Source organism: Procambarus clarkii, chromosome 49 (assembly GCF_040958095.1).
Source record: "Procambarus clarkii isolate CNS0578487 chromosome 49, FALCON_Pclarkii_2.0, whole genome shotgun sequence".
NCBI lineage: Eukaryota > Metazoa > Arthropoda > Malacostraca > Decapoda > Cambaridae > Procambarus > Procambarus clarkii.
Genome location: NC_091198.1, coordinates 13,677,121 through 13,695,674, shown reverse-complemented (window position 1 = coordinate 13,695,674; position 18,554 = coordinate 13,677,121). Strand labels below are relative to the sequence as shown.

The 18,554-nt window shown below is 48.0% G+C and overlaps 1 protein-coding gene across 10 annotated transcripts in view; it reads right to left on the bottom strand.

Moving 5' to 3' along the window:
• POSH (Plenty of SH3s) overlaps positions 1-18,554 on the bottom strand; it is a 245,347-nt gene that overhangs the window by 76,336 nt on the left and 150,457 nt on the right. For all 10 annotated transcript variants that reach the window (XM_045750320.2, XM_045750322.2, XM_069302999.1 and 7 more), the window contains one exon: positions 12,353-12,519. In XM_045750320.2, coding sequence (XP_045606276.1) covers positions 12,353-12,519 — 167 coding nt within the window. The remainder of the gene's footprint in view (positions 1-12,352; positions 12,520-18,554) is intronic.

Genomic DNA, 18,554 nt, shown 5'->3' with positions numbered 1-18,554 from the left:
CACAAATCTGCATGTCCAAAAGTCCTCCGTTCTTGCTTCATAGGCATCCCAGTCTATTGCTTTAAAGTTGAAGTCCCCCAGTATCAACAGTCGTGATTTATCTTTATCTGCTTGTACAATAATATCTCTCAAAACCATTATGAGGCCCTCTCGTTTGTCATCTAGTTCTTTCTTTGTCCATGTGTTGCTTGCTGGTGGGCTGTAGGTATTTACAATTATCAGCTTATCATCCTGATTCCAGACCTGCAATGCCATTATGTCAATATCTCGAGGGTTTTCAAATATTAACTCTTTTACCTTCAGGTGTTTTTTCACCAGTACAGCCACTCCTCCTCCCTTCCTAGTTTTCCTGTCACGTCTCCAAACTGAGTAGCCTCTTGGGAATATGACTTCATTTATTATATTTCCATCAAGTTTCGTCTCTGATAATGCAACAATATCTGGGACCCTAAGCTGGATTATATCTTGCAACTCCAAAGTTTTTGACCTCACTCCATCTATGTTGGTGTATACAATTTTCAGGAACATGTTCCCTTTTCCTGAGTGTACACATCCCGGGGGTTCAGTTCTTAGGAAGTTGTTTGGTAGACTTGGGCGCCAGTTAGCAGTACCCTGCCTGGGCTTCCTTGAGTGTGAGTTCTGTTTCAGGACCCTAGGAATCCCCACGGGGGCACGTGGGTCCAATGGATGTGACCTCCTGAGTCCTGCCTCGCTTTGTGCGAGTTCGAGGGTTGCTCTGTACCCTTGTCTCAGGGGTGACTCTCACTGTTTTTGCCTCTGTCTGCTGCCTATTGGGTCGGTGGCACGTTCGACCCGGAGACCTGTGAGCTTTGTTGCTTGTTTGTGACTCAGTTACCCAGTCCTATGCTGACTATGCGGGTGCAGGCAGCACGGGCATTGCACGTTGGGTTCAGGTGGTTGCAACATGCTAGGTTGTTTGCGCCCCCATGAGCCCCGAGACTGCCCCGTTTTGGTTGTTGTGACTGGGGCTTGGGGGTGTTGGTCACTTCAGTTTTGTTTCCGTCCACACCCCCTTGTCTTTCCCCTGTTGTGGTTTAGTCTGGTGATCCCCCTTCCTCCCTACATCCGGATTCTCACCGTCTGTGGGTTCGGGGTCGGGGCGGGATTTTGATGGTCTTGAGACTCAGGTGGTCTCGAGGATTTCCCCTTCCAGTGTAGCGACGGAGGCATTAGAGCCTGTTCCTCCAACCATGATGTATGGGTTTGATAGTGGGCTCCCTTCCTTAGTATTTATCCGGCTGCCCCGGCATTTTTTTGTGAGCTGGGGCTTTGGGGGGACGGCTCGGCCCAGGGTCCTGCCGTGGAGGTGTCCGGTGCTGATTTGAGGGCCTTGGACCCAGTTGGTCCCCGCCGGGGTTTTCTACCCTCTGAGCAGAGCTTGCGGTTACAGGAAATGGGATTTTCCTTTCCTGCCTCTGCATACGAGTTGTTGGGCGTCAGCCCCTCCCCAGGTTTGGTTCCTTGTCCCTTCGGGTCCGTCCTGCCGGTGGGTACTCTTCTCCATTTCTCACCCTTCTTCTCCGGGACATGAATTCTCCTTCATGTCAAGGTCATGTTCCCCTCGTATCGGGGTCCTCCATGACCATTAGCCTCGGGTGTGACTGTGCCTTTATGAGCCTTCGTGATTTTGTGCTTGCTTCTGTAGGATCTCGAAGGTTCGGGAAGGTCTTCGATACTTTCTGTATTATTGGAACGCCTGTTATCTTCTAGTGAGGCTTACCTCCAGTCCTATCTAGGACTCGTTGGTCCTCTTGCGGGCTGCTTCTTGGTTTTTGGTACTGTTTCGTTCTTTTCTAATTATATCTTCTCTCCGTGCTCTGTCTCGGCACTGCTAATATTCCTTAAATACTCCTAGTTGGCACCCTCCTCGCCGGGCAGGTTGTGCGTTTCGGACCTCATGCGTCCTGCACATGCGCCGTGGGAGATTGTTTTGTTTATGGACGGAGTACACAAGTGTTGGTGTTCAGCGTCCTTTTTTCTCTCGGGTCCTTCGCCTCTCTTGCTCCTTTTATCCCTACAGTCCGAGCCCCGTAGATACTGGGGGTGTTCTGGATTACAAATTTGGGGAGGACACCTAGTTTCTCTCTGCATACGGGTGTGGGGTGCCTCATTCGCCTCTACCCTACTCTTCTCCTGCACATGCGGCTCTGGCCTTATTCCACTAGCGGTGCTCCCGGAATATTCTCAGCTAAGATGTGTCATGACACGTTAGTGCCTAACGACACCTGTGCCTGTTAGTGCTTTGCAGGTGAGTTTATGCAGTCTGGCGTCTCTTTCGGCCAGGCGCTGGTTCATGGTTTATGGATGAGTGTTGGGGTTTGGCTGTGGTGTTTTGTTTGGCCCATTGCATCCTTCTTCCCTGTGGTCTTCCTTGTTCATCTGTGTTATTTGTTACACTGTGGGGCACGGCTGTCTTTCGAGGTCTTTTCTTGGACACTCATTCCTTGACTGTCGTGCAGTGCCTGGCTGAGTCCTTCCATATACATTGGATTCTCTGTGTGAAGTAGGTCATGTCCATTTCGTTCCCGAATGCTGCCTGTCTTCTTAGTTCCTCATATTCCTTCTACACTCTTGTCCCTAGCTGCTCGTGCTTGGACGGTCTTTCTGGTCTTTATTCTTGCATTTTTCCAGTTTTTTCTCATTCTCTCCTACACGTTGTTGTGTGTTTTAGTATGTGCTTCTTGGCTCTACTAATGCTAGGTTGGACTTTGTCCATGTTCAGTTCCCTGCTTTTGCACCGTCCCTGTGTTTGGTTATGGTCCTAAGTTTTCATCTTCTCCTTGTTTGGCACTTCTAGCTTCTGGGTTGCCATGTGTGCAGGTGGATGTAGCTTCCATTCTTCCTCTCCTGCCCCTCCAGTTTTTTAGTTGGACTGGGAGGTGCTAGGTTTCAAGCCCTGGCTCCGGCCTTTTTCTTTGTGTTCTCTTTTGGGCGGTGCGTTTTTGTTTCCGCGCTGTTCACATCCTGGTTTGTTCTCCTCATACCTTACTCGGTATCGCATGCTTCATTCTGCCCTGCTGGGGCAGTACTTTTCATTCGCCGCTCATGTGGGATGCAAAGTCCCTGCTTTTCGCCTTGCATTGCAGCTCGCGGTGCTCGCTTTCTCATTGGCCACGGCCTGGGATCTGGCTCTTTGTTTTTCGTTGCAATTTTGTCCTTGCTGTTTGCGGCGTCTGTGTTTCACCGTTTTTCTGCTGGCGGCTTCTAGTTGTCATCCGTTGTTGGACTTGTTGGTCCTTTAGGGGTCCCGGGGGGTTCCTCCTGGAAGGGGCGTGTCTGTTCGCCCGGGATGGTTCTCTCCCAGTTTGCCGGGGTTGGGTTCCTGGTTTCCAGGCTTACCCTGCCAGTTAGCACTCTCCTGATTTCGCGGTGTCACTTCTCATGAGTCTTGCGTCAGAACTACATTGTCTCTGATCCCCTGACGAGCTCGCTAGCATTGGGAAGTTTTCTGTACAGCAGACATTCCATCTGGTTCTTTGTCAGCTTGGGTTTCAAGCTCTGCTTGTTCGGTGTTCGCACCCGAGGTTTTCCCGCAGCTCCGCCTCTTCCTATGCTCGACTGGTCCATGGCAGGGCTGGTTCAGTTCTGCCTAGTCTCTCTCACCATCTGTTGGTGTTCAGGTGGGTTCAGTGATGGTGTCCCACCTGCGTGCATCATCTCGGCGATGGTGTGGTTTTTTTTTACAGTCCTTCCTTTTTCTTTTTGTCCCTTCGTAAGTTTGCTGCATTTTGTTGGCGTGGTCTTGTCCTTCTTTTGTGGAGATTCAGGGTTGTCATCTTGCCACATGCTGTCGCCTCGTCTTGTGTGGCGCTAGCACGGCCGCTCCAGGTTACTCCGGTTTGATTGTTCTCTCTGCACCAATTATAAAGCTGTCTCTGGAGTGGTTCACCTCCGGCCTGCTCTTGCGCCACTTGAGCCGTCTTGGTTCTTGGATTGCGTGCTCTCTTCTCTTCTCCTCGGTTTGTTGTGGCCCCTTTAATTCTGGATTGTTTTCCGAGGCTCTTTCCTTGTTGCCGTTGGCCTCTGGGGGTCGGGTTGGGGTGATTCATGCTCTCCTCCGGCGCCAGGATTTCGTCTCTTTTGGTCCTCGTGATAGGTTTGTTCGCTTGCAGCCGTCTCCTACTTTTCTGGCGAAAACTGATACGGCTGCTTTCCGGAGGGGGTCCTTAGGTTGTTGATGCTTGGTTGGTCTGGCTAGGGGTGCATCATGTGTTGTATTTGGTTGTGGCGCTTCACCGTTCTTTGCGTGCTACGTCTGCAGTGACCGGGGTCACTCTTTTTGTTGTTCCGGTTTCCCTTCTTCCCTATTCCAGGGTGCGATTCTTTTGGGTCGTCCGAGGGGTGGTTTGGTCCAGCCAGCCTGCTGTCTATCCCGTGCCCTCGACATTCATAGGTTGGCTACGCATTCTTTCGTTGAAATTCCTAGACCTTGTCAGGGTTGGGTGGCCTTGGGTTGGCGGTTGCAGTTTTTTTGTCTCTGCTTCGCATTGGGGAGTGAGTGCCGTCCACCTCCCACGTTAGGTCCCTCTTGTTTTCGTCTTTGGGTAGGTAGCTCCAGGGAGCCGACGCGGCTCTCCCCAGAAAACCAGCATTGAATGTAATGAAATGCCATTTACTGGCCGAGACCTGGAGGTTCCCCGGCAACCCTCCCTCTCTCCGGTCGGGTTTTTTTTTGCGTGTTTTGATATCCAGCCTCAGAACTGGGGTTTTGGGTAGCTGGCACGAGGGGTCTGGGGCTCCCCCTTCCCCCTCTCAGGGAGGGGGGAGCTGGGCAGACGGCGGTGCAGCAACATGGTGACGTCATGCTCGTTAGCTCGTTTTTATTTTGGGAGTTATGTCCACTAGCTCGGCTCTCAGTAGCAATTTCTTAACCAGAATAGGGGGTTTGTTTTATGATGCTTACCTTTCTAGGTGCCTGACCCGGTTGATGGCAGACATAGAATGCTTCCAACCACACGGGGGTTTCTATAGGTCATTGCTCCTCGTGACTCTGAGGGGGGCCAGGTTCTGGCTCGTGGTCCCCGGTAGGCCTAAAGAACTCCATACACATGACTGATGCCAAAGTCTGACATTAGCAATATCAGCCTGGATAGCTCCGGGGAGCCTCCATGTCTCACCCAGAAAATGGCGTTTCATTACATTCAATGCTGTTTTTTTTTATAGTTTTCTCTTAAATCTTCAGACATACAATACCATACAGTAGTAGTAGTATTTTCATTCAATTCTCTCACAATATGATTAGCAATACTTGGTTCATAGGACACACTCATGGTATCTCATCTGCCTTTGCATATTTATCATATTTAAGTCTTAAAATTGTGTGTATATCTTGCATACACCAACTTGTTTGGCTCTACTTTTCAATCATCTAAAATTGTGTGTGTGGCTGTGCATGTGTGTACTCACCTAATTGTGCTTGCAGGGGTTGAGCTCTGGCTTTTTGGTCCCGCCCCTCAACTGTCAATCAATTGATGTACAGATTCCTGAGCCTACTGGGCTCTATCATATTTACATTTGAAACTGTGTATAGGGTCAGCCTCCACCACATCACTGCCTAATGCATTCCATCTGTTAACTACTCTGACACTGAAAAAGTTCTCTCTAACACCCTTGTGACTCATTTGGGTACTCAGTTTCCACCTGTGTCCCCTTGTTCGCATACCACCCGTGTTAAACAGTTTATCTTTATCTACCCTGTCAATTCCTCGGAGAATTTTGTAGGTAGTGATCATGTCTCCCCTTACTCTTCTGTCTCCTAGTGTCGTGAGGTGCATTTCTCACAGCCTTTCTCTCTAACTCATGCCTCTTAGTTCTGAGAATAGCCTAGTGGCATATCTCCACTGGTAATCTCAAATTCCTCTAGTGGTGCCTGGTTAATTATTCCTTCTCTTATCTCTGGAACCTCTCCTTGCTCTAATGTGAAGACTTCCTTGAATTTCATATTGAATTCCTCGCACACTTCTTTGTTGTTTGTAGTGAATCTGTCTGCCCCCATCCTCAGTTTCATTACCTGTTCCTTCACTGTTGTCTTTCTCCTGATGTGGCTGTGCAGCAATTTGGGTTGGGTCTTTGCCTTGCTTGCTATGTCGTTTTTATATTGCCCTTCTGCCTCTCTTCTTACCCTGACGTATTCATTCCGGACTCTCTGGTAACCTCTGCTCTCAAGTGTCCTGTTATTTCTATAGTTTCTCCATGCTGTTTTACTTTGTTGCTTAGCTAGCTTACATCTCTGATTAAACCATGGGTTTCTCATCTGCATTTCATTTTTTACCTTTTGGGCCGGGATAAACTTTTCTGCTGCCTCCTTGCACTTCTGCGTGGTGTATTCCATCATGTCTTGGGCCGTCTTTTTCCTTAGCTCTGATTCCCATGTTATATCCGTTAGGAAATTTTCTTATCTCTTCATAATTTCCCTTACGGAATGCTAGCCTTATGCTTTCAGTTCCCTTTCTCGAGTACTTTAGCCCTTCTTCGACCAGATACTCAAATGTCAGTACACTGTGATCGCTCATTCCTACTGGGGGCCCTCGAAGTCAATTTCCCTCATGTCGGAGTCATTCAGAGCGAAGACTAGGTCGAGTCTCGCTGGTTCATTGTTTCCCCTCATCCTAGTGGGTTCCCTGACATGTTGGCTTAGAAAGTTTCTTGTCGCCACCTCCACTAGTTTGGCTCTCCACGTATCCTCTCCTCCGAGCAGTTCCTTGCGGACTTCAATCCTTCTGTGATTGAAGTCCCCCATGATGAGCAGATGGGATCGATTTCTACAGGCAGCAGAGGCTGCCCTCTCAATTATGTTATTGACTGCCATGATGTTTCTGTCATACTCTTGCCTGGGTCTTCTGTCATTTGGTGGAGGGTTATATATCTCTGCTACTACTACTCAAGTCCTCCCATCGTTATGGTGCCTGTTATGTAGTTTCCAAACTCTTCACAGCCTGGGATAACCATCTCCTTGAAACTCCATTCCTTTCTCATGAGTAGGGCCACTCCGCCTCCTACCCTCCCTCTCTTTCCTTATTACAGTGTAATCCTGGGGGAACACTGCATTTGTTATGATTCCTGAGAGTTTTGTTTCCGTGATTCTGTGTGGCTGTGCATGTGTGTGGCTGTGCATGTGTGCGGAGTTACCCAAATGTAATGGCAGGATGACAGTTGTGCTTGTGGTGTCCTCTCTTACCAATAATCTATTACAAATAAAATTTTGAAGCTTCCAATGGTGCTAGCATACACTACCCTCCCATTTTCTTTATTCCTATTATTTATATTTTATTTTTAGATAATGATACCATGCAAGTGTTGCACATTGTAATTTAAGTCTCATAAATGTATATAATTTTTGTAGTACTACATTTCAGCATGTGGTCAATTGGTGCAGTTTACTATCCAGGAACCTCCACAGCTCTCTTTCCTTGCCCAATATCTTTATTGTCTTTTCTGTGGGGAGCCCCTTCGGCTCCCTGGAGCTATTGGACTGATATACGCTATATTAGTCTGGGGCTTCAGTCAATGGAGTTCTGTTTACTGGGAACCACTAGCCAGAACATGGCCCCCTCAGAGATGTGCAGGGAGCAATGACCTAAGGAAATCCCCATTTATTTGGGGGTATTCCATGTCTGTTATTGACCAGAATTAGGCACCCAGAAAAGGAGGCATTCCAAAACAAACTCCACTTGGCAGGAAATTGCAAAAAAACGAACACCGAACAGAGAAACAGAACTGCTTGGGGTCTGGTAGTACTGTTCCTGTCCCTTGTCTGATAGTACTGTTCCTGTCCCTTGTCTGGTAGTACTGTTCCTGTCCCTTGTCTGGTAGTACTGTTCCTGTCCCTTGTCTGGTAGTACTGTTCCTGTCCCTTGTCTGGTAGTACTGTTCTTGTCCCTTGTCTGGTAGTACTGTCCTTGTCCCTTGTCTGGTAGTACTGTTCCTGTCCCTTGTCTGGTAGTACTGTTCCTGTCCCTTGTCTGGTAGTACTGTTCCTGTCCCTTGTCTGGTAGTACTGTTCCTGTCCCTTGTCTGGTAGTACTGTTCTTGTCCCTTGTCTGGTAGTACTGTCCTTGTCCCTTGTCTGGTAGTACTGTTCCTGTCCCTTGTCTGGTAGTACTGTCCCTGTCCCTTGTCTGGTAGTACTGTCCCTGTCCCTTGTCTGGTAGTACTGTTCCTGTCCCTTGTCTGGTAGTACTGTTCCTGTCCCTTGTCTGGTAGTACTGTTCCTGTCCCTTGTCTGGTAGTACTGTTCCTGTCCCTTGTCTGGTAATACTGTCCCTTGTCTGGTAATACTGTCTCATGTCTGGTAATACTGTCTCATGTCTGGTAATACTGTCTCATGTCTGGTAATGCTGTCTCATGTCTGGTAATGCTGTCTCATGTCTGGTAATGCTGTCTCATGTCTGGTAATACTGTCTCGTCTGGTAATACTGTCTCATGTCTGGTAATACTGTCTCATGTCTGGTAATGCTGTCTCATGTCTGGTAATGCTGTCTCATGTCTGGTAATGCTGTCCCTTGTCTGGTAGTACTGTCCCTTGTCTGGTAATACTGTCTCATGTCTGGTAATACTGTCTCATGTCTGGTAATACTGTCTCATGTCTGGTAATACTGTCTCACGTCTGGTAATGCTGTCCCTTGTCTGGTAGTACTGTCCCTTGTCTGGTAGAACTGTCCCTTGTCTGGTAGTACTGTCCCTTGTCTGGAAATACTGTCTCATGTCTGGTAATACTGTCTCATGTCTGGTAATGCTGTCCCTTGTCTGGTAATACTGTTTCATGTCTGGTAATACTGTCCCTTGTCTGGTAATACTGTCCCTTGTCTGGTAATACTGTCCCTTGTCTGGTAATACTGTCCCTTGTCTGGTAATACTGTCTCATGTCTGGTAATACTGTCCCTTGTCTGGTAATACTGTCCCTTGTCTGGTAATACTGTCTCATGTCTGGTAATACTGTCCCTTGTCTGGTAATACTGTCCCTTGTCTGGTAATACTGTCCCTTGTCTGGTAATACTGTCCCTTGTCTGGTAATACTGTCCCTTGTCTGGTAATACTGTCCCTTGTCTGGTAATACTGTCTCATGTCTGGTAATACTGTCCCTTGTCTGGTAATACTGTCCCTTGTCTGGTAGTACTGTCCCTTGTCTGGTAATACTGTCTCATGTCTGGTAATACTGTCTCATGTCTGGTAATACTGTCCCTTGTCTGGTAATACTGTCCCTTGTCTGGTAATACTGTTTCATGTCTGGTAATACTGTCCCTTGTCTGGTAATACTGTCCCTTGTCTGGTAATACTGTCCCTTGTCTGGTAATACTGTCCCTTGTCTGGTAATACTGTCTCATGTCTGGTAATACTGTCCCTTGTCTGGTAATACTGTCCCTTGTCTGGTAATACTGTCTCATGTCTGGTAATACTGTCCCTTGTCTGGTAATACTGTCCCTTGTCTGGTAATACTGTCCCTTGTCTGGTAATACTGTCTCATGTCTGGTAATACTGTCTCATGTCTGGTAATACTGTCCCTTGTCTGGTAATACTGTCTCATGTCTGGTAATACTGTCCCTTGTCTGGTAGTACTGTCCCTTGTCTGGTAGTACTGTCCCTTGTCTGGTAATACTGTCTCATGTCTGGTAATACTGTCTCATGTCTGGTAATACTGTCTCATGTCTGGTAATACTGTCTCACGTCTGGTACTGCTGTCCCTTGTCTGGTAGTACTGTCCCTTGTCTGGTAGTACTGTCCCTTGTCTGGTAGTACTGTCCCTTGCCTGGAAATACTGTCTCATGTCTGGTAATGCTGTCCCTTGTCTGGTAATACTGTTTCATGTCTGGTAATACTGTCCCTTGTCTGGTAATACTGTCCCTTGTCTGGTAATACTGTCCCTTGTCTGGTAATACTGTCCCTTGTCTGGTAATGCTGTCCCTTGTCTGGTAGTACTGTCCCTGTCCCTTGTCTGGTAATACTGTCTCATGTCTGTTAATACTGTCCCTTGTCTGGTAATACTGTCTCATGTCTGGTAATACTGTCTCATGTCTGGTAATACTGTCTCATGTCTGGTAATACTGTCCCTTGTCTGGTAATACTGTCTCATGTCTGGTAATACTGTCTCATGTCTGGTAATACTGTCTCTTGTCTGGTAATACTGTCCCTTGTCTGGTAGTGCTGTCCCTTGTCTGGTAATACTGTCTCATGTCTGGTAATACTGTCCCTTGTCTGGTAATACTCTCTCATGTCTGGTAATACTGTCTCATGTCTGGTAATACTGTCTCATGTCTGGTAATGCTGTCCCTTGTCTGGTAATACTGTCTCATGTCTGGTAATGCTGTCCCTTGTCTGGTAATACTGTCCCTTGTCTGGTAATACTGTCTCATGTCTGGTAATACTGTCCCTTGTCTGGTAATACTGTCTCATGTCTGGTAATACTGTTTCATGTCTGGTAATACTGTCTCATGTCTGGTAATGCTGTCCCTTGTCTGGTAATGCTGTCCCTTGTCTGGTAATACTGTCTCATGTCTGGTAATACTGTCTCATGTCTGGTAATGCTGTCCCTTGTCTGGTAATACTGTCTCATGTCTGGTAATACTGTCCCTTGTCTGGTAATACTGTCCCTTGTCTGGTAATACTGTCCCTTGTCTGGTAATACTGTCTTATGTCTGGTAATACTGTCTCATGTCTGGTAATACTCTCTCATGCCTAGTAATGCTGTCCCTTGTCTGGTAATGCTGTCCCTTGTCTGGTAATACTGTCTCATGTCTGGTAATACTCTCTCATGTCTGGTAATGCTGTCCCTTGTCTGGTAATACTGTCTCATGTCTGGTAATACTGTCTCATGTCTGGTAATACTGTCTCATGTCTGGTAATGCTGTCCCTTGTCTGGTAATACTCTCTCATGTCTGGTAATACTGTTTCATGTCTGGTAATACTGTCTCATGTCTGGTAATGCTGTCCCTTGTCTGGCAATACTCTCTCATGTCTGGTAATACTGTCTCATGTCTGGTAATACTGTCTCATGTCTGGTAATACTGTCCCTTGTCTGGTAATACTGTCTCATGTCTGGTAATGCTGTCCCTTGTCTGGTAATACTGTCTCATGTCTGGTAATACTGTCCCTTGTCTGGTAATACTGTCCCTTGTCTGGTAATACTCTCTCATGTCTGGTAATACTGTCTCATGTCTGGTAATACTGTCCCTTGTCTGGTAATACTGTCTCATGTCTGGTAATGCTGTCCCTTGTCTGGTAATACTGTCTCATGTCTGGTAATACTGTCTCATGTCTGGTAATACTGTCTCATGTCTGGTAATACTGTCCCTTGTCTGGTAATACTGTCTCATGTCTGGTAATGCTGTCCCTTGTCTGGTAATACTGTCTCATGTCTGGTAATACTGTCTCATGTCTGGTAATACTGTCTCATGTCTGGTAATACTGTCCCTTGTCTGGTAATACTGTCTCATGTCTGGTAATACTGTCCCTTGTCTGGTAATACTGTCTCATGTCTGGTAATACTGTCTCATGTTTGGTAATACCTTCAGTGTTCCACACAAGGTAGTACTCTCCCTGTCTCTTGCTTGTAAGATATTTAGACATTCCAAATACTCAATTAAAATCCTCCAAAAATACCTTGCTAGTTATGCTAAAGGTTTATTATCCCAAATTTTTTACATTCATATTATTTACTTACTGTAGAACTTTCTATATCAATTCAATTTCTGCTTCCCCTGCCCCCCTACTGTAATCTTACCAGCTTGACAGCCTATTTTGAAAACCTGCTTCTATGCGACTTGCCAGCTTGACAGTCTACTCTCATAATCTGCTTGTAAATTACTTGCCAGCTTGACAGTCTACTCTCACAGCCTACTTGTAAGTCTCATGTCATAACTTTTCTTACCTCTTATTCCAAGATATGTTTCTTAACCTTCCTATCATATAAATCCTATCATATAAATCCTCTCCTCCTTACACCCACAGAGCAGCTTTTCACCATCATTCAGCATTTCCTCATAATGAATCCTCAAAATATTATTCTCGTTTCTTGCCGACATTAATTTTCATTCACTTCGATTACACCATTTTTAGAAAATGTAATTTTTTAAATAGGCTGTTTTATATTTCCCTTCTTTCCTTAAAAACAGACTATTTATTATGTTGCTATATTTGACTTTTACAGTACAACAACACATCTCTGCTGAATTTCTTCACACCTTGAATTAAATGGCAAAGTTTTTTTGTAAGATTATATTCTTTCTATTTAATTCTCTTTTCCTAATACAATAGAAAAAAATTTCAGTGCAAAATTCCAGAGGTAAAATATCAGAGAAACATTCTACTTTAAAAAGAGAAGGCGACTTGCACTCACCTAGTATGGACATGTTGCACACTGGCGGATACTGTAGAGTCCTCAAACACTGGGTTGTCCATTGAATACGAAGGTGGTGGAGATTTGCTCTTTTTTTTACCGCTACTTGTAAACTTGCGCATCAGGCTCATCCCCCCACTTCCCCCCCCTCGCTCCTTCGTGCTTCTCTGGAATTAATAAGAGTACTCGCTGATTCTAATGGCAAGGGGACAAAAGCCACCATTAGAATACCTTATCAGCATTAGCATAGAGTGAAATGACAAACATCACTCAAAAACATTTTTTTTTAATACTTGAGATACTTATTTTGCAGCCAGTCTTCCTTGCATAGCAATGTGCAAGGCCATCTTCCTATACAGTCTTTCCAAGTGAGCATGGGACCCCACACTGTAACACACTGTAACAGGAGGGGGCCTGGTAGCCTGGCGCATAGCGCACAGGACTCATAATTCTGTGGCGCGGGTTCGATTCCCGCACCAGGCCGAAGCAAATGGGCAAAGTTTCTCTCATCCTGAACTACCCCTGTTACCTAGCAGTAAATAGGTACCTGGGAGTTAGTCAGCTGTCATGGGCTGCTTCCTGGGGTGTGTATGGTGTGAAAAAAACAAAAAAAATATCATTGAATGTAATGAAACGCCATTTTCTGGGTGAGTCCCGGAGGCTCCCCGGAGCTATCCATGGCTAATATGGATACCCTAACTATTTTGCATCAGTCGATGTGGGTGGAGTTCTAGGCCTACCGGGGACCACGAGCCAGAACCTGGCCCCCTCAGAGAGGCACGGGGAGCAATGGCCCATAGAATTGCACATGTGATTTGGAGCATTCTATATCTGCCACTGACCGGGACAGGCACCCAGAAAGGTAAGCGCCACAAAACAAAACCCCTATTCTGGTTAACAACAAAAATCGACATACGAGTGGACAGAACTCCCCAAGAAAAACGAACTAACAAGCATGACGTCACACGAGCTGCGCCGCATGTCTGCGCAGCTCCCCCCTCCCCGGGAGGGGGAAGGGGGAGCCCCAGACCCCCACGCCGGCAATTCCCGCCCCAGTTCTGAGGCTGGATATCAAAACCGCCGACCGGAGGGCGGGAGGGTGCCGGGGAGCTTCCAGGACTCACCCAGAAAATGGCGTTTCATTACATTCAACGCTGGTTTTCTGGGGGGAGCCCCTATGGCTCCCCGGAGCTACTTCACCAAAGACTACCTAAGAAAACGAGGGGACATACCCGGGAGGCAGTTGGTGCACCACTCCTCAACACGAAGTCGAGACAACAACCCAAGGACCCCTCCGGAAAGCAGCAGGCACATCTTTCGCCAGAAAAAGGGAGACGGCTGCAGACGAAGAAACCTATGACCACGACCATAAGAGCCAAAAAACCACTGCGCCTGAGAAGAGCATGAAGCTCTGCCACACGATGGCCAGAGGCCAATGCCAACAGAAAAAGAGAGCCGTAGCAAAGCAAACCTGAACCGTAGGAGCCACAACAAACCAAGGAGAAGAAACACAGGAGAGCACCCTGTCCAAAGACCAGGACGGCACAGGCAGTGCATGAGCAGGCCGGAGGTGAAACAACGCACGAGACAGCCTGCGAAATGGCGCAGAAGGAACATCGATACCGAAAGCTAGCAGCAGAAACCAAGGTGCCAGACCCAGGAACGACCCCAAGCGCCTCTACATCCTCCGCAAGCCAATCCTATGACAGCCCCAGAAGGGAAAAGAAACGCAGGACCAAAACCAAAATGCCACAAGTGTGCAATTCCATGGCCACAAGTGCAGCCGACAGGGAAGGAACCCGCACAAGGAGCCACCCCGCACCAACATCCCGCAGAAGGGCAGGAGCGAAAAGGCTCTCATTAAGATGAGCAAAATCGCCCCCAGGAAAACGAGCAGCGCCGAGACAGCGCTAAGAGAAGAGATATGAACAAAAGAACAAGAAGGCCAAACACCCAGAAGCTACCTGGAATAGGACCCACAAGCCCTAGAAAGGACCAGAGGGAAGGCCAACCGAACGACGACAGACGTACCAGAAAACGGGAAGGAACAAAAACCCGTCCAAACCTTCGAGAACAAAAAGAAGCAAACACAAAGGACGAAGGCACAAAAACCCCGTCGCACCCGAGACCAAATGTCATGCAGAACCCCAAGAAGAGTGGGTCATGACGGAGAAGGCCCGTCCCGGAAAAAGGGGGCGAAGACCGTAGAAAAGCACCCACCGAAAGGACGGAAGCAACGGGCATAATGGACAAGGAAACCGAGCCCAAGGAGGGGCCGACGCCCAAAAAGCTCGTGTGGAGAGGGGGAACGGAAAAACACCATTCCACAAAACCGCAAGCCCCGCCCAGAGGGGTAGAAAAACCCCGGCGGGGACCAACGGGGCCTGAGGCCCCCCCCACATCAGCCCCACCCCAGCCCCAGGAACCCACCCTGCAGGGCCCCGAGGCCGACCTGTCACCCCAAAGCCCCAGCGTCAAGAAAAACCCCGGGGCAGCCGTGAAAAACACTAAGGAAGGGAGCCCACTGGGCTCTGGAACCTGAACGGAAACCGAATGATAGGCGGGGGGCGAGACAAAGACCCCAAGCTCATCCCCAGCCAGCACAATGAGGCGAGGACAACGAGGACAGGACAGAGAATCCAAGGAACATGGAAAAACCAGGCACGGCACAGCAAGACCGGCAAGGAAAGAGGGCCCCAGAGGGAGCACAGAAGGGCCGAACATAATGCCACAACCAACCCCGACACGCAGCCGCAGTACTAAAACTGCAGCAAAAACGTCACCACACTCCCCGAGGAAGTGACAGGGAAGATAAAGATAAACCGTAACACGAGTGGCACACAAGGGAACACAGGCGGAAACTGAATACCCAACCGAGCCACAGGGACGGTAGAAGAAACGTGTGCAGTGTAACAGGCAATCGAAGGAACACATTAGGCAGCCCAACTTGGGCTGACCCCATACACAGCCCCAAGAGCAGAGACGAGAGCACCCATGAAGCACAGAATCCGCACATCAGACGAACGACAGGGGAGAGGCGGAACCGAAGAGCCAGAACCCAATCCCGCAAGCACAAGGAGACGAGCACAAAACACCCTCAACACAGGAAAACGTACCACCGAACAGGCACCCCCACCGTTGCACCGTGGAACAAGGTGGAGGCGGGGCCCCGAACTCAAGCAAGGCTAGACAAGCATAGGAGAGGGGCAGGATGAGTACAGGCAGGAGCCGCCTCAGAAGGGCCAAGAGGCCACCTGCAGTCACCCGTGAACCGAGGAAGGAATCAGGTGGTGAGAACAAGAGCTGCCCTGTATGGGCCAATAGCCCAGCAGTAGGCACCACGGTTGTTACGGTCCACGTTCTCAAGTACGTATGTACACCCATTCCTACTTCCTAAAACAAAAACAGCGTCAGGACGAAGAAGACGCCAGACCGCACCAACTCACCTGCAGAACATAGGCGCTGAAGAGCCATGACGCAAGCCTATGAGAATGTAGCCCCCCAAGAGAAAATGGATGCAGAACACCAACACGTGTGCACACCGCCCGGAACCAAAACAAACTCCCATGGTTTGGGAGTCGTGGGGCTTTCTTGTGAGGTCGGGGCTTTGGAGGTCGACTCGGCCTCGGGGCCTGGTGTAGAGGCTCCTGGGGTTGGGGAGGAGCGGCCTTGGGGCCCTTGGGCTCCATTGCATGCCCTGAGTGCTCTGTAAATACCGCCCTTGGGCGGTACTTACAGGGTACCGCCAGAGGGCGGTAAACAAATATAAAAGAAAAACCACACAAGTGGACAACGTACCCAGAGGGAACAGAGCCGGCCGCTGTCATAGGTGAAAACTAGCTACGCAGTACCCTGCGCCCCACCAGTGCTAAAACTACCACTTACCCCAAGGTAAACAAGGGAGGAAAACCCCCAAACACTCGGGGCGGCCAAACGCCAAGCAGCGAAAAGCCAACAGAGGTAGACCCAAGGTGACTTGTGGAAGGCAACCCCAAGCCCCAAGGGCGGTACTTACAGGGCACTCAGGGTAGGTGACCCTAAGCACATGCAGCCCGAGTGCATGTGCTTAGGGTCAATACTACTGAGAATACTACTCCCAGCTCACACGACCACCGTAAGAGCAGCACTGCAAACAAGTCACAACACTGAGACAAGACCGGAGCTGGAGCCACACGACCATGCACTATCCCATCAGCCGAGGAACTGGGGCGGGAATTGCCAGCACGGGGGTCTGGGGCTCCCCCTTCCCCTCCCGGGGAGGGGGAGCTGCACAGACATGCGGCGCGGCTCGTGTGATGTCATGCTTGTTAGTTCGTTTTTCTTGGGGAGTTCTGTCCACTCGTATGTCGATTTTTGTTGTTAACCAGAATAGGGGTTTGTTTTGTGGCGCTTACCTTTCTGGGTGCCTGTCCCGGTTGATGGCAGATATAGAATGCTCCAAATCACATGTGCAATTCTATGGGCCATTGCTCCCCATGCCTCTCTGAGGGGGCCAGGTTCTGGCTCGTGGTCCCCGGTAGGCCTAGAACTCCACCCACATCGACTGATGCAAAATAGTTAGGGTATCCATATCAGCCATGGATAGCTCTGGGGAGCTGTAGGGACTCCCCCCAGAAAAGTAGTTAGTAAACAGTTGATTGGCAGTTGAGAGGCGGGCCGAAAGAGCAAAGCTCAACCCCAGCAAACACAACTAGGTGAATACACCCGAAGTACAAAATGCCTACCTCACACATACAAATGAAACTGAAATGCTTAGTCGACTCCTCATTCACCCACCACTATGTGTAGATGATACCTCTGCTCCAACAACAGTTTGCAGTGCAGCCAGAAGCCAACACTTCATACGTTTGTATGAAGACAATGAGTCACAATAACATGGCGGAAGATGTGATGACCAAACCACACGTCAGAAGATGACGAAACGACAACATTTAGGTCCGTCCTGGACCACTATCAACACACAACTTGATAATGATCCAGGACGGACTGAAACGTCGTCATTTCTTCATCTTCTGATGTGTGGTTTGGTCATCATCACTTCATACCTTTATTAATGTCTCACTGTAAAAGCCTTTACACGTAATATATTGCACTTGTTTAACACACTGTGTGAGAAGAGGCAATGTCTAGTGTGTAACAGGGAGGGAACTTAACAGAAACAGCAGTTCACAATAATATAATTTGCTGTTTAGATTTGTGCACATCTTGTCGGGGGAAAAATAATAGTTTATACTAACAATCATGGACACCTTCCCAAGAACTTTACATACACAAAATGTTTCCTACAAGTCATTAAACAAATGACTGCCAGAGAGCTATCATTTATAAACAGCAACTTGGTATCTTTTAATAGTAGTAAAAAAGATCAAGAAAGGCATCTCTAGGCTGGCAAATCTCAGGGAATGAACACTCGTGTAATGAGTACACGGGACATAATGACCACAGGGTACTGTAATGAGTACAAGGAATGTAATGAGTACAGTACAAGGTATCACATCTGGAGCATTATTAGTTCTAGACAAAATTAAGTTTACAGTCATATGTCTCATCAGTGAACCGGGTGCAACTTCTATCCTCCTTTCTCTTCACATCTACTGCTCAGCATGTAACACTTTCAAATTCTACCATTACTTAAATGTTGTGTCTTCAAGTGAATGTCATCCTATTTTCCCCCCCATAATCCTTCGTGTCCAGACTACTGTTTAGTTACAGTACTCCAATGATCTACAATGAATGTACTGTACTTTATTGTTATTTGTAGAACAGTGGTCAATGCAGTCTGCAGCCAATTGAGAGGTTCCAAGATTGCTTGCGTTCTATGTCCAAAGACCTTGGAAAAGGTCGGGGGAGAAAGAAGAATGAGGCGTTGACATCCTTGAAGAGGACTTGGATGGGAAACGTGGAGGCTTGACAGTTCGGTGATGGATGGCATGTTGTATGGATTGGAGTGGAGCATATTGTTGAGTCTTAATTCTGCAGTAGGAGTCTTGTGGAATGGCAGGAGGCTTTCATGCTAGTGTAGGTGAGGTGCTGTGACTGGCTTGGAGGAGGTGTCTTCCCATTGGAGGTGGTGCATGGCATGTTGTTCTAGCGTGTATTGTGGCGTTATTCTTGAGCCTGTGCAGTTTCCGGATCTGTCTGCATAACCTGCAGTGCCTCTTCATTTCTTCTGGTTTCAGGAGTACAGCAGAGTTGTTTGGAT